Source organism: Larimichthys crocea, chromosome I (genome assembly GCF_000972845.2).
Source record: "Larimichthys crocea isolate SSNF chromosome I, L_crocea_2.0, whole genome shotgun sequence".
NCBI classification, from domain to species: domain Eukaryota; kingdom Metazoa; phylum Chordata; class Actinopteri; family Sciaenidae; genus Larimichthys; species Larimichthys crocea.
In genome coordinates this window covers 30,623,596-30,647,177 of record NC_040011.1, presented here as the reverse complement: position 1 = coordinate 30,647,177, position 23,582 = coordinate 30,623,596, and the positions used below count along the sequence as shown (strand labels likewise).

Sequence of the window (23,582 nt, the reverse complement as noted above, 5' to 3'; positions counted from 1 at the left end):
TTAATTTTACAACTTAGTGTGAAAATACCTCTTGACACTGCACAGACAGACAGATTGACAGATAGAGCTTCTGGGTCTGTGAGGTGAAGCGAACACTAACTGTGATGTTACTAACTTCACATGGATTGTGGCTGCTGCACGACGTTCACTTCTTATATAATTTTTATTATTATTCTTATTATTCTTATCATTACTGCTGCCATATCTCCAACAAAGGTTGTAGTTACTTATTATGTTGCTGCTGCTATGCATCTGTGCCCCCCCCCCAGTCAAACATGAACCCATGATGACGAAATACAAAAAAAAATACATTTTATTCACAAATATTAAAATATGCTCACTGAGTTACAAAATTTTTTTTTGTTAATTATTAAAAATATAAAATGAATTAATGAATAAGTTTGACATCTTTCAAAGTAACATATCACACATTTAAAGTCGAAACTAGATTTTTATGGTTTTCACTGAATGTTTTCTTTAAACAGTTTGTTGACACAAAGAGTGTGAGTTGGTGTGATTCACGAGTTTGTTAGTTCTCTGGGTCTCAGGTCTGTGTGTTCAGGGTTCAGACTTGGAAAGACACTGCAGTCCTGGCAGCCTCCAACGACGAGTGCTGCTGTGGATCCTCAGGTCCAACCAGTCCTGCTGAGCAGAACCCAGAGCTAGACTGGGACAACAAAACAAAGACATCACAACAGCTTTTCCCAACTTTCGACCCACAAAACACACTAATAACAGAGCCATATGATGTCCTTTAAGAGGCCCATTATCCATTATCATCACTGTGTAACAATGTACCTTGGAGCGAGGTAAGGCTCTCTAGGGTTGGATTGGTCCACAGGAGAGAGGTCAGTGGTCACAACTGAGGGATGAGACGGAGTCAAGTCCTCACCTTCCATACACCTCAGGTTGGTTATACTGTTCCCCACCACAGCATCAATGCTATCTCTGCTTCTGTTGGCTGGACCTGAAGAGTCACACACATAGATCACAGAGTCCAGAATGTGTCCAAACTTGGAAAGTGCAGTTTATTCATGGTCATATCATTGCTTCAGCAGGTCCTGGCCATGAAAATCACATCTGATCATTCACATCATCTATTCGCCTTTCCAGTTCCAATCCACAGAACACTGTCACTGGCTTTCACAGGACAAAAACAAAATAATGACAATGAGCAGTATGAAGAGAAATTATGTGATTTCATTGGATGTCAGATATTAAATGGACAGGTTAAGGTACCTTTCTGGTCTACTGACCTCTCAAAGCTCTTTACTTGTCCCACCCATTGACACACACATTCATACACTGAACTCACAGTACCTTACTACCCCTCTAGAACACTGCGCTCTCAGGACGCTGGGTTCCTTGTGGTTTCTATAGTTTCCAAAAGTAGATTGGGAGCCAGAGCTTTCAGCTATCAGGCTCCTCTTCTGTGGAACAAACTACCATTCTGGGTTCGGGAGGCAGAAACGGTCAACACTTTTAAGAGTAGACTTAAGACTTTCCTTTTTGATAAAGCTTATAGTTAGGGCTGGCTCAGGTCATCCCTTAGTTATGCTGCCATAGGATTAGACTGCCGGGGGACTTCAAATTATGCACTGAGCTCTTCTCTTCTTCTGTTACTAACATAATCTCCGGAGTTTCTGCCTCATAAAGGAAGTTTTCACTGCTTGCTCATGGTGGAATTGTTGGTCTCTGTAAATAATATTATAAGGAGCACGGTCTAGATCTGCTCTGTATGGAAAGTGCCGTGAAATAACCTGTTATGGTTTGGTGCTATAGAAATAAAACTGAATTGAATTATGTTTTTTTTCACTGACTGGTGTGATACTCACAGCAATGTGTGAAAGACTCCCACCTTCTGGAATGTAGGTATGGTTTGGCTTGTGGCTGCTGGAGCAGACACACCACTGCTGAGTCCACTTGCTGAAAAACCCTGCAGACGGAGAGAAGGATTACCAAAGGTGGTTTGGAAAAGGATCACCACAGGTATAGGACCTTACCTTGGCTTTTACGTATTAACAGGGGTGGAAGTAACAAACAGTAACAAAACAGTGTGTCTGTAGCAGGAGAGCAAAGCTCCATACTCAATCTTTACTCAAATAAAAGTACAATTACTCCGATAATAAACTGCTTATGTAAAAGCAGAAATTACCATTTGACAAACCTACAAAAAGAAATGTGCAAAAGCATTTAGTCAATAAACTAAAAAGTACTATAAACTCAAAGTATAAACTCAAAGTACTCAGTTACTCTGTCTTTTAATATTGTTTAGTGTGTGTGGGCCAGAGATCTTCACAAGTCTCAAAAAGTCTCTTGGAATAATCATTGTTCAGTCATAACAGCCACAATGCAATGTGGTTATTTCTAGAATGCACTTTGCATTGCATGTTGGTTATCGCTAGGTTAGTTATTTCCATTTCATCCTATTATTATAATAATGTAATTTTCTTATAGCTCAATTGCCAATAACACAGACACCCAATACATTATGATGAATATTAATGTGAAGTTTGCTATGAGTAGTTCAAAGGTAGGATGTAACAGACTGTGGTACCGGAGGCTGAGCAGTCGTTGGTGGAGTTCAGCTGACAGACCGTATTTGTCTGACTGGATCAACTCTTTGATAGAATCAAAGTCCTGCTTCAGCTGGAGAGCTCCCTGCACACTAAGGAGGAACAACACAACACTGCTCAGAGATCTGAGTCAAGAATATATCAGCAGTATGTGCCCAATTTAACACACACACACACACACACACACACACACACACACACACACAACGCTGGATGTTGGATTTTGTTGTGGGATGTCGATGCTGGATGTTGGGTGTTGATGTTGGATGTTGATGTTGGATGTTGATACTGGATGTTGGATGTTGATGTTGGATGTTGGTGCTGGATGTTGGTGCTGGATGTTGATGTTGGATGTTGATGTTGGATGTTGATGCTGGATGTTGATACTGGATGTTGGATGTTGATGTTGGATGTTGTGTTTTTGGGGTATGCGCACTAACCATTCGTACAGGGCTGCAGATTTTGTAGAATCCTTAATCTGTTTTAAAATCCCTATGACGGGATGTTAAAGTATTTTTCACCTGTCCTCTATCCTCCACTATCTGGACCAACACTGATGAATAGTATTTTCAAGGTATTCTTCATGGTATTTCAGAGTTTGTCATTTCCTGATAAATGATAAAAAGTTGTTGATGACTCATCCTGCACTCAGGGCCATGTACTAATTTTACATCTAATGAAACGCTTTATCTGTTCTGCTGCTGCTGAAGTGGAGTGCTTCCTTTTTGATATGGTCTATGAGTGATTGTGAAGGTTGCTACAGTCATTTATGTCCGGGACTCACTGATTACTGTACAAAAGTACAAGTTTACAATTCTATTCAGTGATTTGGTGAAACTGGATCAGATTTAATACAACAGAACTCTGCTTCCTGTTTCATGGGGAGCTGTGTCATCAGTTTGGGGTGGATAACATTGTAGTAGACATCAATGTATGATGTATGACCAATACATACCTGAATTTAATCCTATGTTTCAGGATGTGTTCCATCCATGCCTCCATGAAAGCTGTCATCGTTATACTTAGTGCTTGGACACGGGCATCATCAGACAGTGGTGCTACACCCTCTAAAACCTGACCAATGACAGTCTGAGCTGCCAGAGATGCATACTCACTGGGACTGGTGGGAAAACCTGTGAACAAACACATAAATACACCATTATCAATCCACAGAGAAATGTATCCAGGGTTGGGTGAGTCTATCATTATGCCATACAGTAGATTCATGGTGGCCTGTGTTGCAAGCTGCACTGTTCTCAAACCCTGACCTACTCTGCAGCTGATCCAGCTTTACATCTAAATCGTATCTGCTTAGGCTAGACTACCAAGGCTGGCCCCAGTGGCTTGATAGCCAATTTCTTCTGATAATGTCTAAAATGAGGAATGGGTCAACCCTGCACTGGTGTTCCAAAGCAATCAAGACAGCATCTCTGTATTCTTTAGTTACAACTTGACCTATCAGTAGTCACAAGTTTAATCCTTTGCAAGGGAACAGCAGATCTGAGTGCATGTCATAGACTGCCCAATAAAAACAGTCAGTACTTGTCCTGAGGCTCGGTCTCCAGTGTACACCAGAAGGCATGGTCTGTTCAAAGATCTCTCCTGACATCCTCTTGCAGTCACTGGAGAAGGTCTTTAGCATCAGAGCAGAGAAGGTCTGATTGATAATGACAGAGCAGAGGCATCAGGGTCAGAGCAGAGTCCTGACTGCAAACATTTAAATACAATACAACAATTTAAAAAAAAAGACAATCCATATAATATATACATACAGACATACACAAATAAACAGAAGTAGACAGGTATTAGGTCATTATCACTGAAAGATAAGTGTCTCGCTGAAAAACACACATCACATCCTGTTTCTATAGCCAGCAGCTGCTGAGATAAAAGACTTCTGTATCTGTTAAGAATAAAATGAAAGTCACTACATAGTGCCGGGTGTTCAACAGATTCATGTGTACTTCTGACTTTATACAAGTGGAACGCACGGCACACTTTTGTTTTATCTTTGACACATTCAGTGACAAATCCTCCTTGATTCTTGATCACTGCATAAAAACAGATGATTACAGAGTCATCTGCAAACCTGAGAACATACACGACTTTATAACGGGCGTGACTGTCATTTATATACAAGACAAGTGAAAGCAGAGAAAGGAGTCCTTGTGGAGGATGAAGGTGTAACTAGACAGTTAGACAGTCAAAAGTCTATGAACCAACAAATATAATAAATATAATCATAAATACAAGGGCATGAGGCCAAAGTGAAGTTGTCTGTTTAATGAATTTAATGACTCAGCCTTCTACACTGGTCTAAGAAGCCTCTACACATGACATCATCTTCCACCATGCCGTCAGGATGAAGGAAAGAGAAAACATCTCAGTGTTTTCATTCATGCACTATTCTAAAGTCTTGGTGTCAGATCATATAAATGTATTACAGATTTCTAGCTCATTGTAGACTACTTGGTTCACTGAATGATAAGCTGAATTGATTGTTTTATTGTTTAATATTGGGATTTCTATTTATACATTGATGTGCCTTTACTGGTCGCTTTAGTCCTCTTCATATGGAACTAGCATTACCTGTTGATCTCTAGTTATTAGTAATAATTTGCTGTGGTCATCTGTGATGTTATGTCAGGTCCATAATTTGTAAAGTAAAACATTTTACCAAACACGATCATGTGATAATATTAGTTCTGTGTGAATCATCAGCATCTTTCCTGGTCAGTGATGATGAAGGCTGCATTGGCAATTATAAATGGAGGTTTTCAGGTCCAGGAGGATTATCTAAGTACACAGCATGGAGGGCCATCCATCCACCACGAGGTTCTGTTCGAGGTTTTTGCCTCCTAGAGGAAGTTTTTCCTCACCACTCTCTCCAAACCAAATTATATTGAACTGGAAACCCGTCAACAGAATCTGTTTGTCAGTTGACTTTGATGCTTTGCATTTGAAGCAAGTATAATATGTGTGACTCTGATCAGCTGTGTGGAAACAAAAGCACACATTCCACTGCTGTGCAAGAAGTAAATGAAGAGGGGTCAGCTTTCAGATGTTTTGTGAGAGTTTTAGAAAAAATCACAAAGGTCACCTGCAGCTTGGATACAGCGCCCTCAAGTGATTTAAGTTGCTGCCTCAGTAGAACCTGGTTGTGGTTATGAAGAGTGGAATGATGGTCACTGTCTGAATTCATCATCAGTGACTTTGTCTGATGAAGCAACTCCTCTAATGACTCTGTCAGTACCTGCAGAGACAGAGAAAGAACACATCACAAACACACTTCATCAGACAGATGCTGGCTTCTTTTAATGGACAAAACAACTGTGAATGAGCTGACTGTGATGAACATTTTTTACACACCAACAGAGCTCTATCACACCTATCAGGCTTTCATACACACATTCATTGTTAATAGGGCGAATTCATTATATTTAATAATGCTTCAGATAAATAATAATACATTTTCAATCCGGCCCTGATTGCAGCATCACCTGGCACGAGTGTCCAATCCACGAGACCCAATCTGAAGAGGACTATTTAAACCAGAACTGCCTGAGTGGAGGTGGCTCGTGGTTATTGTGTTGGGCTCACCTCGTTTTAATCTGAAATAAGCTTGTGAATGTTGACTGTCTGTTGGTTGAGGTTTTTGTTGCTACATAGAGACTGGGCTTAGTTTAAGTTACTGATTCACACATCAACTAGTTTCTGTTATTAGAAATATTTGTTATTAGAAAATAGTTTAACTAGTGAGGTGTTTCTTTCTCGTTTAAGATTAGCATAGACTTTTCAGAGACTTCTCTTTTTTGTTAGATTTGTTTTTTTGAACAGCAGTTGTTCTCCCTTTGTTTCCCTCATAGTACATCACCTCCTTTCGTGTAATTCATTCAGATTTCATTTAATAAATAACTCTGTTTGCACCAAGAAAAAAGCAGCATGTGCCTCAGACACGTGCAGACAGAGTGGTGTGAAAACTGTACATCTATCCATCTCTGATCAAGATCAACAGGCTTCTTCTGGAGTCGAATTATTTCACCTCCGTCGACTAAAACATATAAAAGTGATGTGGTCTTTCATGTAAGTTGTTTTGATGAGTCACCAACTTTAAGGTCTCCTTGTGTGATGAGCAGGAACTTTTGGAGGCTCCAAGAAGAGAGGAACTCATGGGACTTGGACATGACCCACATGGCAGATAGCTGTACTGTAGCTAATGCTAAGCTAACAGTGTTTCTCTGCAGAGCAAGCCTGGAGGAGAAGGGGCTACAAGAACCTGAGAGGGTAGAGAGAGAGAGAGAGAGAGAGAGAGAGAGAGAGAGAGAAACATTACTACATCATCATCACCATCATCATCATCATCATCATCAATCATCTGAATTCAGGGTTCAGATTATGGACACATTCCCTTCTGTTTATGATAATTTGCCAGAGCTCCAAAAGTCAGAACTACATTCAGTAGATATATCAATATTTATGGGTCAGCTAGTCAGTCCTCATTTTCACAATTTAAATCCACTCTTGAGTGTCTGTCGTGAATCCAGATCCAGCTCCCACAGACAAACTATCCTGTGTTCAGCTCCAGTGTGAATATATGAGTGCAGTAGCTTCGTGCATGGTCACTGACTTCTCACACCACATGAAGTGGAGCGGTGGAGTGGTGATGATGCTGTCTCAGTGACTTTTTGATCACAAATCCCAATTTTTCTTAAGGGCTTTAATAAACTGATAGGATGCATGAGATGTGCTGCTGATGGGACTGAATGACTGGAGGGAACTTGGTGTTTTTACCTGAGGCCCTGCTGTCTGAGTGAAGGCAGCACAGAGAGGACAGCAGGACAAAGTGTTCCATGGTCACTGACATCACACCTCTGGTCATCACACCTCTGCGTTGATTTATATCAGTGAGACACTTATCTTTCAGAGCTGAACCTAAGCTTCTGCACAGCACTGAAGAAAGACAGGCAGGAGGAAAGTAAGACATGCAGTGTGAGAGAGACAGCTTTTCAAAATAATACAACAGAGAGACTGAAAAAGTTTTTTTTTTTATCTACAGCCCTGATTTCCAAAATAGTTGAAAAGAAATAAAATCGAAATGCTGATTTTCACTTCTATTAAATTCATTTCTGAACAAGATATTTAATGTACAGACTGGTGAACTTTATCATTTTTGTTTGCCGCAACATGGTCCAAAAAATTGGGACAGGATCAATAAAAAACTGAAAGTTTAGAATGCTGAACAAACACCTGACCTCATCTCCTAACAGGTGATAGTGTCATGACTGGATATGAATGGGGCGAGTTTCACCACCACCACAAAAACTATATAGTCAACATCTTGAGAACAACGTTTGAATTTATAGATTTCAACATCCACAATCCAGAATATCATTAAAGATGCACCTACACATCTCAGGCAGCGCGACATTAAAAACCCACATGACTGTATAAAAGGATATTAGTCAACATTTCAAACTGTTCTTCTGAGCTGAAGTTAGAGTAAAGCATCCCAACTTGTTTTAGAAGGTTTATTTCATGAAAATGATCTTCAGTTTACTGCTTGTGATTTAATCTAATCATAATTAATTATCCAACACATCATCAAATACAAAACATGCATGGAACACATTCAAATACTAAAGCCAGCCCAACTAATGCCACAATCAATCACTGAGACCATTTCTTTTTCTGTGTGTGTGTGTGTGTGTGTGTGTGTGTGTGTACTAGCCTTGGTCCCACTGAGCATGTGCTGTAATGGTGAACAGACACAGACTGAAGTCCTCCAGCATGGTCCTGGACTCCTTTGGAACCAGATCTGCAACAAACAGTCAGAAAATTCAGCGAGTCATGAGTCACTCATCTCTGAGAAACAAGTCATTTTAAGCCTAAAGACTTGAATCAGATGTGACGTTAATATGCAGTCTATTGTACAGAACCATTCAAAAATATTACTACATATAGCAATCTAGAAAAAAAATAAAAATACAGTACAAGTCATGAATTCAACAACATCAGTTAAAATAACGACACTCCTATGATTCAGTCTCTAAGTCTGTGAATATGGATTTAAAAGCATTCAAAGAACTCAGATCTTTGAGTATAAAACTACATCTCAGAACACCGGAGTGTACATGGTGCAAAGAAAGTAATCACCTGAACAAATAATGAATGAAAGACATCATCTTCTTACCTGTGTTTGAAGCTTGACTGATCCTGTGCAGGATCTGGAACCTCGTGTGGCTGTCTTGGAGGTTGATGCTTCCTGCACTGTTTCCTGCCTGTGGAACATGCAGCTGCAGCCACAGAGCCTTGCTGCAGAGAGTCCACAGCAGGGTGCGGTACTGTCCAAACAGGTCAGCATACACTAGTGACTGCCCAAGGTCCAACCACTGCACAGAGTGAGGCCAATGATGACAGTCTGGCTGCACTGCTGTCTGTTCTGCTCTCACAGTCTCCTCTCTCTCTGGGTCTCCATCCCGCTGACAGCCAGAGCTGAAGGACAAAAGTAGTACAGTTATCACACAAGGACTGTATATCTGGGAGCGTGATCACCAAAAACAAGCTGAACTCACCAGTAATAGAACATATTTGGCCACATCACTGAGTATTTACCAACATATACAGTGAACCTGAACTGCTTGGTTCAGTGTTTCATCACCCAGCACGTGTTTGTGTCAGAGAAAACATTTGAAAACAGGAATAGATTCAGACCTTCTGCCTCACAGTCTCAAAGACACACCACACATTTAGAACCTTGTGAGGCTGGACCCAGCTGGTGGCTGGTTAAGCCAAAACACAACAATATGATGAGAAGACGATCTAACAAGAGAAAACAAAAAAAGAAAGAGCTCTGGTTCTTTGTGTGGAACACAGCACCAAATCTCTTTTTTTGTTTTCTCTCGTCAGGTCTCTTTGTTATAATCTGCAACTAAGAAGCCCAGAACAGCCAAAATCTATTCTGTCTATTCTCTGAAAGAGCAGATAGAGTAGAATCCAAACAGGGATGATGTTGTGTTGATACTACAGCAGTGTATAATGGGCTGTGTGTGGATGGACATCAGACATTAATGGTGTTGCACTGTTTACATGAAAAATGAAGTGGATGTAATTATCCGTTACAAACATGCTGTCTGTCTTCACAAAGGCGGTCTGAGGCAGTTTGCCTAACAACAAGCATGTCTAACAAAGTGGCTGGTTGATGTCGACAGTACCTGGCGGTGGCTTCCACTTCTCTCCATTCCTGCTGAGTTCCCTCCACGTGTTGCTCTTTGTTCTGTTCTGTACTCAGTCTATTCAATTCCACTGAACCAGCTGTATTTATGATTGTAACAGGTGAAGTCATTGTGTCACGCTTTCCATTTGGTGATGACACATCAGTTAGCAGTTGTTCGGTTGGTGCCACTGGTTTAGGTGTATGTGGAGCCAGCAGGTCACTAGAGGAAACTAGCAGCTGAAAAAGAAGTTCTACTGAGGAACTGAGGAAGGCCTGTTGGCAAACCCCTGACAGAGGCTGGGCTGAGAGATGCTGAAAGGTGGACAAAGGAGGGGAAAGAGTCTGCAACAGTTTACAGTTTTCTACACTGGTCTGTCTTTCTAGATTTGGTTGGACCGAGACTAAAGGTTCCACACTGCTCTGGACTAGACCAGTGTGGGATATGCACGTTTGGCACAGACTGCTTTGGTCTTGGTTAGAACTCTCTGTTCCAGAAGATGACTGCAAAGGGAGGAGATGATTAGTAGAAAACAGAGGAGAGTACATGAGGTAGGTATGCTGCAGTTGATCCCAGGTCCACTCAGATCTCAGAGTAGCAGTCCCAGCCTGAGAACTATCAGAACATGTGAACGCCTTGTGGTTGGTGTGGACCTGACAGTGACAGCTGAGGTCAGAGGCCCAGCAGTGCAGCTGTTTGGCTGCCCTGTCTGCATGATGCAGAGCTAAGATCATCATCAGCTCTTTGACTGAGAAGGCTGCAATGCAATGCCCTCTCCTGTTTGTCAGACTACAGTCCAGTGTGGAATAATGTGCCAGCTGTAACACTGTGGTCCTCAGCTGGGTGGAGCTATGCTGTGCTCTTTCCCACACTGCCTGGTTATACAGGTCTGTTCCAGCTAAAACATCCTCCAGGACTTCTCTTGGTACAGACTCTAATTTAGTCCGGGCTACAGCAGACAGGACCACATAAACATAACTTTCCATCAAAACCAGCGCCTGCAGACCAAGTAAGTCTAGAGTCTGTTTGATTTCCACCAGCAGCTTGGTGTGCCGGACCAGAGCAGGCCTCAGATACTGGTCAGACTGGACTTTGGAGAACAGGCAAGACCAGTGGTTAAGATGGATCCGGAGCTCCTGGCTCAGTGAGCCAAGGCCAACCCTCAGTGAAGACCAGTTGGACGGGGCCTGGAAAGGACCAAAGAGATGAGAGTCGAAAAGATTAGAATACCAAACATACAGTACATTGAGCTCTAGTTCAAGATGGTATGTGCTGGCAGAGACCAAGCAATGGTATGGATGAAGCAGCTGTAAAGGTAGGGTAAATGAAAAAGAATGAACTGTATGGGCTGTCCCTGTACCAGTCACCTCCCCTCATCACAGTTTATCTAGAAATGTTGTATCACTGAGCTCCATCAGCCTGCTGACAAACTGTTATTTCCCTCTAACTGCTGACAGAAATCTGTAGACAAACACTCACTCATCCACTTCTAAATGTAAGCATCATTTCTGTAGTAGCCTATATAACCAATTCCTAGTCCGTGATGATACAAAATAACTAGCCTCAGAGCAAAATGTTCAGAATCATGCATATTATAATAAATGGGGTGTTGTTTAGCTCAGTTGGTAGAGCATCTGCCACATGTACAAAGGCTCAGTCATTGCTGCAGCGGCCCGGGTTTGAATCCAACCCGTGGCTCTTTGCTGCATGTCATTCCCCTGTCACTCTCCACATTCCTATCCCTCTTCAGCTGTCTCTGTCAAATAAAGCTTGAAAAAGGCCCAAAAAATATCTTTAAAAAAATATCACTTTTGATATCACTACAGAAATTAAATTCTGATCATCTGATCATAGTGAGTGTAACATACATTTATGCAATGTGTAATGTAACTGTAATAAATAGACATTTTTAAACATCATTGCTCTATTATAAATAAGTCAGGATTTGTTGCTGTAACAGAGGTTGCTTACAGAAGCTGTTTGTCCTAACCTGGTTGAGTGTCAGGCGTGATTTCTCCAGCAGGTGGCGAACTCTGGATATGTATGCTGCTGCTATGCGAGCCCTCCTGGTGTACTCATGAATGAAGATCAGCAGGGATCGCTGCTCCAGAAGCCTCCACAGAGCTCTGTAGTTCTTCTGCAGGGAGGAGGAGGAGGGCAGGAGGAGAACACCGCCCTCTGCTGGGAGGCATTTAACAGAGACCTGAAGAAGGGGGAGAAAGTGGAGAGAGGCTGTGGACTCATTATGACACTGCTTCTCCTCCCTGACTGTGTTTCATTTATCAAGAGTTCTTTTTTGAAACACCTACATATAGAGTCATACTTATTCATTCATATCATTGTTATAGGTGTTGCTCCTTTTTTCATTCACACAGTTCGTTCTGCTGACAGTCCAGAATTGCTATAGTCTTTGTATGTTCTGCCTGGTTCACATTTTATGTCATGTTACACAAATAAAAACAAAAATACATACACTACATGCTAAAATGATTATATAGATATAAATCATCTGATGTATATATGCATTACATGACTGCACTGTTTAGCCTATACATTAAATACACATGTCACAGTAAGGAAGTGAAGAGCAGTAATGATAAAGGCTAAATCATCAAGAGCAGCAGCACAGTGCCTCCTCATGCTGATGCCGTTCTTCCTTTTCAACAGTTTCCCTCTCTCCTCTTGCTTCTTTACACCTGTTGAACTCAGCTCACCTGGGGAGATCCCATCTGAGCCCCACCGACCAGCTGCCACTGTGGGGCCACGGTCAGGAGAGCTTGTTGCAGACGCAGGAGACGAGCAGAGGACCGAGATGCCAGGTTGTGAGCGACTACAAAGTTTTGCTCCTCCTCTTCCTCATCTTCGCTGCGGCCATGGAACAGCCACTTCAGGCTGGGATTAAAGGTGCTTCTCAGTAAAACCTCAGCTCGCTGCAAGGAACGGGAGATGGACCTCTGTGACGAGGGACCTGGAAAGGCACGCATTCAATATTAGCATGGTGTAAACAAGACTTTCAGCATGCTGAAAAGACTAAAAGAAGATGATGAGCAATATTTAGCTTCATTTAAAAGAGGATGCACCATGAGGGGACAGAATCTTTTTATTGGGCAGAAATCAGCATTTAAAAAGAGGAAGTGTGACATAATAAAGCATATGCATAATAAATAGCGTAGCTTTTTGAGCTTCTCGCTGTTGTAATTGTAATGAATTGTATGTGGTGGTGACACAGCCCTAAAGAGAAAGTTCTTTTCAGCTGCATGCTGCAGTGCTGTCCTCTATCTGTTGCTGTCACATGTACACACAGTACCATCAGTGGGCAGATCCTCTGTCACCGAGCAGGACCTGCACCTCAGCTGAAAGACAAACAGGAACATTTACAAAACTATAATTGAGCAGTAGTTTAGTTCTTCAACATGTTTCCTTCCTTTCATATACAGCTGACACAAGATAAATCCTCTTCCTCTATATAATTCTGTATTATAGGAAACTAACTTCACTAAGCCACGTTTCCACTGCATGGTGCAGCTGATGATGACAATCAGCTAAGAATCCTGCCCATTCAGCGGCTACTTTTTGTATGTAGACAAAAGTACCTGGTATTAAAAGCGAGCTGAGCCGTGCCGTGCCATGCAGTGGAAACACAGTTTTAGTGTGTGTGCTGTTTGGTACAGATTTATCAGAGCTTTCTCTCTGCAACCAGCTGCTTGCTGCTGGTCTGTGCAACAAAGAGCAGCACAACGTTAAAAAGCTTAGCCGAGGTGCAGACTGAGGCTTGATTAATACAAAGAACCGCTTTTACTTTACACATAGTGTTAAATAAATGATTAGTGCAACGTTAAGCTTCTTCAATAACTACAATTATTGTAAACATGGCAACCAATGATGTGTTAACGGTAATAAAGAGTAAAATATGAAAACACACCGACCTGCTCCTTTTCTGGAATCAACGATTCAGAGCTGTCACAGTCTGGAAGAAACAAACCAAAGCCACAGTCAGCAGACAACATCACACTGTCACTACTGGATGGATTCATGCTGAGTACTTTTCAGCATTTCTCTTTCTCTGCAGAGATAGAGTGTGTGTGTGTGTGTGTGTGTGTGTGTGTGTGTGTGTGTTCTTGACTCATGGACAGTTTCCACTGCTAAGCACAGCACAGGGGCCTGGAAGCTTTTAGAAGACAGAGACTGGCTCTTGTGGTATTTTCCACGGCTCCTAAAGAATCATGAAGGTAATGAAATGCAACAAGTAAAGTCCTGTTCAAGGATGGAGACTCAGTGCATCTCTCCTGAATGATAAAGAATGTGTCTCTTCTTTGCAGCACCTCACCAACATCAGCCTCATACTGTACTGCACTAAAGCATCATTTCATTCACACATGTGAGGTAAAGACTGTGTGTGTGTGTGTGTGTGTGTGTGTGTACGCACGCATCACCTGCTGTCAGACCAGGCCCTCCAGGATCTCTCAGTATGTCTGGGCTGTTGGGATCCATCCCACACAATGCAGCAAAGCTGTGAAGACACGACATTTAACTTTTACTGTTCCATGTTCCTGATATTGTCTCATTTCTAACTCAGCTAAATTACACCGCTGGACATCCTGTCCTATAATAATGGTTTTGGAAAATGATATACCCATTTTGAATTTAATGCCAGACTGGAAAAGTTGTGAAATGCTGAAAGCAAACAGCTGGTGAAACATCTCACAGTGAATGAGGTCAACTGGCAACAGGTTAGTAACATGACTGGTTCTAAAAAGAGGATCCAGAGAGGCGGAGTCTTTGTCAAGATGAGGAGGGGTCCCCCACACAGTGAAGGCCTGTGAAGAATAATATGACCCAGGGTCTTGCGATGCTGTTGTCACTGCTGTGCAGTGATTTCGGCTAGAGAAGATGGATTCTCAACCCCTGAACTAAAGGATTCAATCCAAAGGAAGGGACAAAAAAGTGTGAGGACTTTCCAAAGAGTAAGTCCAAAGGTATATATCTGGTTAGATTACAGTCTGATTTCAAATCAAATCAAATCAATTTTATTTGTATAGCCCAAAGTCACCAAGTGATTTGGTGGGATTATACTGTTCACAAATGATCCAAGGAATGTCACCTGTACAGCTGCTCTCATTTTTGAGTAGGACAGGCTTTCATCATTGCCGCTGATTTCCAATGAAAAGGAGAGACGTGTGAAATTAAATGCGCCAAACCAGGAGGACGTCTTCTACAATCAAGTTAACAGCAAGTTCGTGTAGAGGGACAGGTGCATGGATTTCATCTACAAATAAAGTGTGCCCCCACTTGCTTGCTAATGGTGCTGTATGAAGCACCAACACCAAAGCTTTTGTTACCTCTCTCCTTCTTTTTCAGTAGGGGTTTAATGGTATGTGATCAAGAGCAAGCAGTATTTATAATGTTGGTCTTACAGGTACACCAGAGCTGCAAGTCCTGTGTTGTTGAGATACAGGTGATTTCTTGTTGTGCTCTTGTCTTTGGGTCCTGTAGAAATGCAGGTGAATGTATGTCTCTGAAAAATTGTAATTGGCAGTAACTGTGTGCGCGCTATAATCCGCTGATGTCAGTAATCAGATACATTTTTGACAGCAGCATTTTGACTGACTTTGCAGTGGTTTTTAATATTGAGTTCTACATAATAGATTTTTTTGTATGTGATTTTAGCTCTGGCTGATCCTGCCTACCCACTGCACGTTACTGGCTGAGGAACACTTTCCAACCATCGTCTGTGAACACACTTCATCACTACATCCAAGAATGGCAGCTGAAACATGACCATGCAAATAGGAAACCATTTATGAAGCAGATACAGAAAGTCTTGCCTCCTTTCTGTGGGCCTGAGCTTATTTAAGATGGACTGAGAAAAAAACTGTCCAGTGGTCTCCACATTTGAAATCATGGATGCTGCATCCTCCAGGCTAAGAGGAGAGGGACCATCCAACTTGTTATCAGCACACAGTTCAAAAGCAAGGTGGTGCATTAGTGCACATGGCATGATGCATGATGGGTAACCTGCACATTGTGTAGAGACCATTAATGTATACAAAACAATATATACATGTATATGTTGCCAAGTGAACATCTTGTTCAGAGGCTGCAACACAGTGTCAAAGCACAGCTGTCCAGCTGTCTGCAGTCCACACTGTCACCTGTCATTCAAACATCAGCAGGTCTGTTACTACCACGGCCGTTTGTACGCGTGAAGACAGCTGACTGGTTCCTACATGATGACACAGTTCGTATCCTCACTAACACTGTGAATGAGGCGCTATCCTGGTGACAACAGAACAACTGTCTGGACCTCGGACCTCTGTCTCGTGTTAATGAGAAGCCTGTGTTGATAATCCCACTGAACTATTGTGGACAGTAGCAGCACATCTAGCACAGTTAGCAACAACTAGTTCTACTAGAACTAACTCACACTGGTTCAGTGGACCGGCCGCCGGCAGCCGAACATCTTCTTGTTCATCTCAGACTTTTCTGACATGGACTTGTTCATCCGGTGCTCGCGAGGGAAGGTTTTAAAATAGCAGCTGTTAGCCAGGCCTGAACAAACAGGATGTAACGGCAGCCAATCAGGAGGCAGCGTCCCCGGTTGTTATGGCAAACAGAGTCGGGCAGGTTCGGGATGAGCCGGGCTGACGCAGACTGAGCAGAGTCCACCGCAGGACGGTCAGAGGTCTGTCCGGTTTGATCATGGGACTGTTACAGACGGTGTGTGCTGTGTCGCCATGGTTTGCTGTCACCCTCTTAGGCCAGGGGGATGATGGGACTGACGCTGCTGCGCACTGCGCATGTTCAGTCTCAGAAATAACCCGGAAGCTTAATCATTTTTGGGGGCGTGTGGCCCGCGCGCTGTTCGGACTGCTCACGTCAGTCTACATCTGGTCCTGGCTGGAGGAACACCGTCTGTGGTCTGGTTAGGCCCGTGTCAGCTCTTGTATGACGCGGTGAAGGCTGCAGGAAACAGTCTGTCTGACTGTCCATGTTGTTTCCGGAGGAGGGAGCTAACTGCTAACACCTAGCAGCCGCCATTTCCGGCCACGTGACTTGTTGGATTGTTTGGGGTCGCGCGTCTTTCTGTGTTGGCGGGTATCTGTGGAGCTCGAGCCTGAGAGACACACTAACTGAACCACACAGCTCACCCTGAAGAATATGTCTGACTGGACCAGGAGCAGACGGCGCGACGCTCACAGCAGCGAACGCGACAATGAGTGAGTTTAAGTTTAAGGTTTAAAGTTTAAGGTTTAAAGGTTTGCACTTTGAGCCGCTTAAAAACGGCTTCAACAGTCATTACGAGCTTCCATTGTGCCTGCATCCCTCTGACGAGCAGGCAGGTTGGCTTTCCATTGTTGTTTCCAAATATATTTTTGCTTACTACAGAACAATTGTACTGCTGACGAATACTGCTGTGGCTGTTTTTATGACTTACCGGACACTGTAGCGTTATGGCTTCACAAACCTTACTGACCTGAGAAAGGCGGCGAAACACAGCCTCGAGTAGGAACAACAGAGCTGGATAGAATTTGTGATAAGTGTTTAAGTAACTCGGGTGTTCTTTAAATGCGCTAACAGGACTGATGGAGTGGGAAATGACAGGCGCTGTGCTGACTGAAGTAGATTCCCATACAACAACTGTGGATTTGTAAAGAGACTACCTCGAGCAGCGTGCTGTAAACTGGCTCTTGTAGTTTATGAATGGATGAACCGCAGCAGACGACAGAGCAGTCGGAAGTAGAAAGTCTGTGGCGGGAGAAGGGTTTAAACTCTTTAAACAAAGGACAGCGTCTGCAAGTAAGACTGCAGCTTATATTAGCAATATTTTCAGAACCCCCAGTGTGTCTGTCGAACTATCTGGACGGATAATATTCCGCCTGCCACACTGCAGGAGAGGTTAGTAACCCGTTTCCCGGGTGTGACCCAGTTTCTCATACATGTAGGTGACGGGCTGCCATCTTTGTTTGGATTCCACCATTTGCAAAGTGGCTGAGGCCAGGAGACCTTTCCATTTCAAAGCACGCCTGCGAGCCAGGAGTTAATGAACATGAGCAGCTTATTAGTGTGTGTTGTTTAATTTTGTGTGGCTGTGGCTCAGGAGGTACGAGGACGTCCTCCTCTGTTCTGCAGGTCTTAGTGTACTGAGGCTCCCAGAGAAATGTGGATCAATGCTTATCTTCCTCAAGCAGCTGGCACCTTGCATGGCAGCTAATGCCATCAGTGATGAAGTGTGAATGGGTGAATGAGATATTAGTGTAAAGTGCTTTGAGTGGTCAGAAGAATAGTAAGGAGATATAAGTCCAGTCCATTTACCTTTTATTGTTCCACATGGGTAGAAACGTTCTCTCTCAACATGCTTGTAATGAAGCTGACCATAACTGACCCTAACCATGTGTATTTAAATCCAAGTTGTTCTTGTTTCCTGTTGAAGCTCTGGCCCATCTCGGTGGTCGCACTGCAGGAAGAGGGGTGTGGATGGAAGCCTGCGGGCCAACAGAGAAGCTGATGGTCACCATAAGACAAACTGTAGTCACACTGACAACAGACATGCCAGGTAAGAACATGTAGATTTCTACTTATATGTGGACGTGAACTGAATTGTAGTATATCGTGATGTGAAGATATGAAATAAAAATTAGATTTGAAGACGTTGGACAGGATCAATTTGAGCATCAGCTCTTCTTTTAACACTGTAAGGATCTGTGACTCTGCTGTCATCTTGAAAGTGGAATATTTTCATATTCCAGCTTGATGTGGGATTTCAGCTGCTCAACACTTAATGTCAGATTTGACATTTCATATGTTGCCAGACATTTTCAATGTTGCTTTAAAATGTTCGCATTAGGGATGGGCATTCGAATACATTTCTTTGATCGATCATCTGGAAAATTAACGATCAATTATCGGTTAATCATTATATTTTTTATATTAAAAGTGCAATAAAAATACAAATACAATGTTTTTTCCTCAATGAAATCTTTATTAAAAGAAGAACAGTCCAACTCTTATGGCAGTTAAGCCCAACGTTCAATGGTTAAACGCGGTGCGGCGATCATATTAAACAATAACGTATTAAAAAACATGACTTTGGTCAAAATGTACTTAACTTAAAACCGAGTCTAGAAAGACTGGGGAAAATCAGGGACAGATTACGTAACAGTTAATTACTTACCAAAGCCTCGTAAAAAATAACTAGTAACTCACATACAGGCTGCATTGGTGATGGACACCTAACAGTAACTTCAGCACCAGCCTACTGATTTTTGTTGAGGAAGATAAGCATGTTAACGTGCTCTGGGGTCAGACGCGAGCACAGCCTGGTGACCATCAGCCCAGCAGCCGAAAAAACACCCGCTCTGAGGGGACTGACAGTGACGGGATGCACAGGTACCTCCACGCTAACTTGACCAGCCTGGGGTGCACTGACGTTAACCAGGGTCGGATGCACGTTGTTCAAGTGGTACATCATTGGAGTCGTGGACGTGTTGTGCTTATACACGGCCTCGCAGTGTTTGCAGTGAACTTTGTTATTTTTTAATTCAAAATGGTCCCACGCCACACTTCGCCGTGACCTCTTCATGATTAATTTTGAAATCTACGGAAACTCACAGGTAGCTGAGTATGCTGTTTTTTAATATCGCCCCCGGTTGGTAAAATGTTTTCATTGCTGCCACACAGTGAAACACATTGCATTGCTTCAAGGCTCACACTATACAGCACCTTTATTTAATACCAACGTTTGATCGATTAAAAAAAAATTAACCAACGTTTGATCGATTTAAAAAAATAATAATAATAAAACGTGATCGACACAATTCTTAACGATCAATTAACGATTAATCATGCCCATCTCTAGTTCACAGCTTTATGTTTAGAAACATCACTTCACACAGACTCTGCCTCTCTGGATCCTCTTTTCAGATGTTATGAAGCTGCTGCCTTCACTTTGAGATGTTCCAGCAGCTGCTTGATTTCAGCATTTCACAACTTTTCCAGTCTTTTGTTGGCACTGTCCAAGTTTTCTTTCAAACATGTTCCTGACATTAAATTCAAAATGGCCATATCATTTTCCAAAAAAGTTTCAGCATTTGATATGTGGTGACATTTTCAATTTTGACACAAGGTTTTGATGTTTTGTACATCATCACATTTAGTTTGTATTTACACAGTGTGACCAGAGTTTCATTTCACTGCATTTATCTCAGCTATAGTTACTGAGTTACAGATCACACATGCAGGTCTTTTAAATGAAGTCTAATAGCAGTCCTTAAGACTGGACCCAAGTACAAAAACACTGTGTGCACCGTGAACACAGTGTGAAGCTGTTTAAAAGACACCTGTAAGAGGAGGCCAGTGCTGCAGGACACTTCAGAGAACACTGAGGGCGGAGCAGCTTTCACTTTGTAATCTGATCGAAGAAGAAAGGAAACTGAAATTTGCAGTGTGTAGGATTTAGTGACATCTATGTACAAACAGTTGAATAGCGCTTGCCTTGCCACTCCCCATTTAAACTGCAGTGACACTTTGTCTGAGCTGGTTTACTGTAGAAACATGGCAGTCCAACACTGTGACCCCAGTGTAACCAGAGCATAGTGGCCCTTATGTTGAGCTCATTATACACAAACGAAAACAGAGTTATAAATCTGACACGCTGCTCCTTTAACAGAGAAGTCATGTGCAGCCTCGCTGGCTGGTATGCAGCGTTCTCACATTGTGAGCTTCTTGGTTAATAAGTTGGTGGCCACTGTTGAAAATGTGTGTCTCCATCTGCTGGTGCAGTCACTGTGTTTATGCTGTGTGTGTTGTATCCTCAGTTTCACCACTCCTGAGAATGCAGGCCCAGTGTCTCGCTGTGCCAGACGGGCTGACTGGGGCAGCCAAGTGGAGGATGATGAGATGAGGAGAGATGTGCACAGAGACATGCAACGGTAACCGCAACGGTGCTTCTGTTTCATTGTTTGTTTTTTATCTCTGTTTCATTCAAAGCACTTGCCAACATTCACTGTTTTGTGTGTTCAGTTACAGGAGGAGGATACTGGGTGCCGAGGTCACCCAGAGAGAGAGAAAGACCTCCTCTGGCTCTTCTGGGAGGTATATTGCTTATGAATATTAAAGTGTGGCTTTTAACAGCAGGCTGACATGCTATAGATCAGCCTGTTGCTCTACTTTATTGTATGAGTGTGTACGTGTGAACAGACAGTAAGCCTGTGTGTCTGCTACAGCTGTGACTCCAGAGAGGGAGAGAACATGGAGACAGATGAGTCTGTGTTGCTACGGCGACAGAAACAGATAAACTATGGGAAGAACACTCTGGCCTACGACCGATACATCAAAGAAGTCCCCAAGTAGGCACACACACAAAAGTCTGAAAATATTCTGACACAGATGCATGTTTTCTAAGTAGAAGAATAAACTAACTAGTTTTCATTGTTTTATCTTTTTTCTCTTCCCATTGTTGTTTCCAGGCACATGCGTCAGGCGGGGGTTCACCCAAAGACTCCCAATAAGTTCCGGAAGTACAGCCGACGGTCTTGGGACCAGCAGATCAAACTCTGGAAGGTCAAACTGCACGCATGGGACCCCCCAACAGAGGGCAGCCCAGACAAAGTCCTCAATAACATGTATGAAGACACAAATGGCCCGAGGCCTGTGAAGAACTGGTCCTACAGTCTGTAGTCTGGATCAGCTGACTGTCATGTTCATGTGTTTGTCCTCTTGTTCCTCCAGTGATGAGCTTGGTCTTGATGATGTAATGGACATCGAGCTGGACTTCCCAACGTTGTCAGACCCCCAGGATGCCCCAGCCTCTGTCACCACACGTAGCCTTTCACTGGAGGTCAGTTTGATTATTTCATTTTCTTTATATAGAAACCGATTCTAACAGAAGTTATCTCATGACACTTTTCACACAGAGTACTCTTATCATATCTACAGACCGACAATTCATATTATATTCTAATATTGTTCAGTAGAATTGTAGCACATCTAAAGCTCAGACCAAAACAGACATAGTGTTGAGGTTTAAAACCATTAGAAAGGGGAAGAGGAGAGATACAATGTTCAGTCTCTTGGGACATATCTACAAAATGTTGATTGTTTGTGCTCTCTTGCTCAGGGTGAAGAGTGTTTGGGTACTCCAGTTAAAGTACAGAAGACAGACACCACAGTGGAGCCTGATATGGCATAGCTGGCAGCGTTGGCCCTCTCCAAGAAAATACCTGTTCCCATACATCTTAACGCTCCCCTCTGCAACACCTCGACTTCTCACTGCCCTTTAGAATACCCAGAATGACTCTTTTCAGGTACCAGCTACTCGCTCTGATCAAATCTACACTATGCTTAGTTCAACACTGTAACATGTTTGGTGTTCTTTGTCTTTCTATCGGGGCTTCTTCATTCTTACTAAGCACTAATAACTCAGGGAGTCTTCTTTTATGGCAAGGTTTCCAGCTGTATGTTGGGTCAGGACTCAGTCAGTTGAAACAGGATTTGGAGTTCACAGAAACACTTGTTGCACTGATCTGTGGCCTGTTAATGCAGACACCAATCACGTGCGATCACATCTGTTTTATATTTGCAGCAACAATATGCAGTGACTGAGCTCTAAGTAAGTACTTTAAAGGAGATGGGCAAGCCAAAGGTTTTACTTTTATTCATTCATAATGACAAGATTTTTTTTTCAAGTGTGTGTATAGTTTAGAGTGCTGAAGAGCATCCGTTCAGTCCTCGTTGGCTGTGATTTGTTTTTACATTGGCTGTTTTTTAATATGATGTAATTGTGTTTCTTATTGCTGTTTCCTTCATAGTGAAGAATTTCAAATAAAAAACAAACTTGAATGTCTGATCTTTGCACTCTTTTTTTTTTTTTTTTTTTTTTTTTTTTTTTTTTTTTTTTAAATGCAGGAAGTGATGCATAAACACTTTAGTAACACTTCACAATAAAGGTACAAATCATATCGTTAAATAATGTTTAATAATAATAACAATAATGATAGTGAATGTCTTTTCCTATTATTGGGGGCGTAGCAGCGAAGCACCCATTCTGTTTGTAGCTATTCTTATTATTGATCGGTTTCTGCTGCAATTGAAGTCTATAGCAGTCCCTAGAATGCGAAGGTGAAAAGTTTTTAAACTTGGCACACTCTTCAGGACAGTCCTATGGTCAACCTCAAGAAAGGCCGTACATTGAACTCTAGCGCCACCAGCATGTCAAAGTTTGAAGTGCATTCAGCTTCATAACTTTGGACCCGTTGGTCCAAATTTCACAAATGAGAATCCTTGGATGACGAGTTCAACGAACCCTATGACGTCAAAGTTATCAGGTGGATTTTTAAATTTCGCTTCCGTTTCCCCGTAGCAGCCAATCAAACTCAGCGGCAACGTCACCAAACAGGAAGTGAGGCAAAAGTATCTCTGCATATCTCTGTATATCTCTGCAAAAGTTTGATGCTTTGACCTGAAACTTCTAACACAGACTCATGACCACTTCTTTGAGAGGCCCACGAATTTTGGTGACCTTTGACCTTTGGGGTCTGCATTTCTGCTCATATCTTCATATTGCTTCATACTTTAACTGTAATTCCAGTGTTGACTGATACTCTCTGACATCCCAATACATTTGCTATAGGCGGATTTGGCGGCCATTTGAATTTAATCACAAACACGCTTATGATGATTACAGAGGACACACACTTTGTCCGATTTACACAAAACTTGATGGATATGGTCGCCTGGCTGATGGCTCATGCCTCAACTCCAAACCGTTTTGCCGCCAAACAGGAAGTAAGCCAATATC

At 42.4% G+C, this 23,582-nt stretch overlaps 2 protein-coding genes across 6 annotated transcripts; one reads left to right on the top strand and one right to left on the bottom strand.

The window, feature by feature from the left end:
* Positions 1-17,486, bottom strand: ccdc142 (coiled-coil domain containing 142). Of its 5 annotated transcripts, none has more exons than XM_027279697.1 (18): positions 17,262-17,486; positions 14,221-14,297; positions 13,714-13,754; positions 13,095-13,140; positions 12,502-12,755; positions 11,778-11,990; positions 9,788-10,974; positions 8,767-9,068; positions 8,305-8,391; positions 7,368-7,526; positions 6,686-6,852; positions 5,677-5,829; positions 4,119-4,233; positions 3,532-3,709; positions 2,558-2,668; positions 1,836-1,936; positions 799-967; positions 1-667 (listed from the first exon to the last, which is right to left on the bottom strand). In XM_027279697.1, the coding sequence occupies exons 2-18, from the start codon at positions 14,276-14,278 to the stop codon at positions 559-561; spliced, it is 3,450 nt and encodes a 1,149-aa protein (XP_027135498.1). In that variant the 5' UTR covers positions 14,279-14,297; positions 17,262-17,486; the 3' UTR covers positions 1-558. The 5 variants fall into 5 exon arrangements, with proteins under 5 accessions (XP_027135498.1, XP_027135497.1, XP_019109901.1 ...); XM_027279696.1 differs by lacking the exon at positions 17,262-17,486 and adding an exon at positions 16,212-16,472; XM_019254356.2 differs by lacking the exon at positions 17,262-17,486 and having other exon boundaries at positions 14,214-14,297.
* Positions 16,657-22,624, top strand: slbp (stem-loop histone mRNA binding protein). The gene is made up of 8 exons (XM_010751242.3): positions 16,657-17,004; positions 18,219-18,341; positions 20,602-20,715; positions 20,807-20,878; positions 21,010-21,132; positions 21,253-21,408; positions 21,515-21,623; positions 21,903-22,624. The coding sequence occupies exons 1-8, from the start codon at positions 16,946-16,948 to the stop codon at positions 21,972-21,974; spliced, it is 828 nt and encodes a 275-aa protein (XP_010749544.1). The 5' UTR covers positions 16,657-16,945; the 3' UTR covers positions 21,975-22,624.
* Positions 22,625-23,582: the final 958 nt, after the last annotated feature.

Bases quoted from the DNA above. Each gene is read 5' to 3' on its own strand.
- ccdc142 (XM_027279697.1), bottom strand. From the start codon at position 14,278: ATGGATCCCAACAGCCCAGACATACTGAGAGATCCTGGAGGGCCTGGT. The intron at 11,991-12,501 runs GTGAGCTGAGTT...CCCCTTCTTCAG, and splicing joins CTCAGATGGGATCTCCCCAG to GTCTCTGTTAAATGCCTCCC. The intron at 10,975-11,777 runs GTTAGGACAAAC...GGTCCTTTCCAG, and splicing joins CACGCCTGACACTCAACCAG to GCCCCGTCCAACTGGTCTTC.
- slbp (XM_010751242.3), top strand. From the start codon at position 16,946: ATGTCTGACTGGACCAGGAGCAGACGGCGCGACGCTCACAGCAGCGAA. The intron at 20,879-21,009 runs GTATATTGCTTA...TGTCTGCTACAG, and splicing joins TCCTCTGGCTCTTCTGGGAG to CTGTGACTCCAGAGAGGGAG. The intron at 21,409-21,514 runs GTATGAAGACAC...TTGTTCCTCCAG, and splicing joins GACAAAGTCCTCAATAACAT to TGATGAGCTTGGTCTTGATG.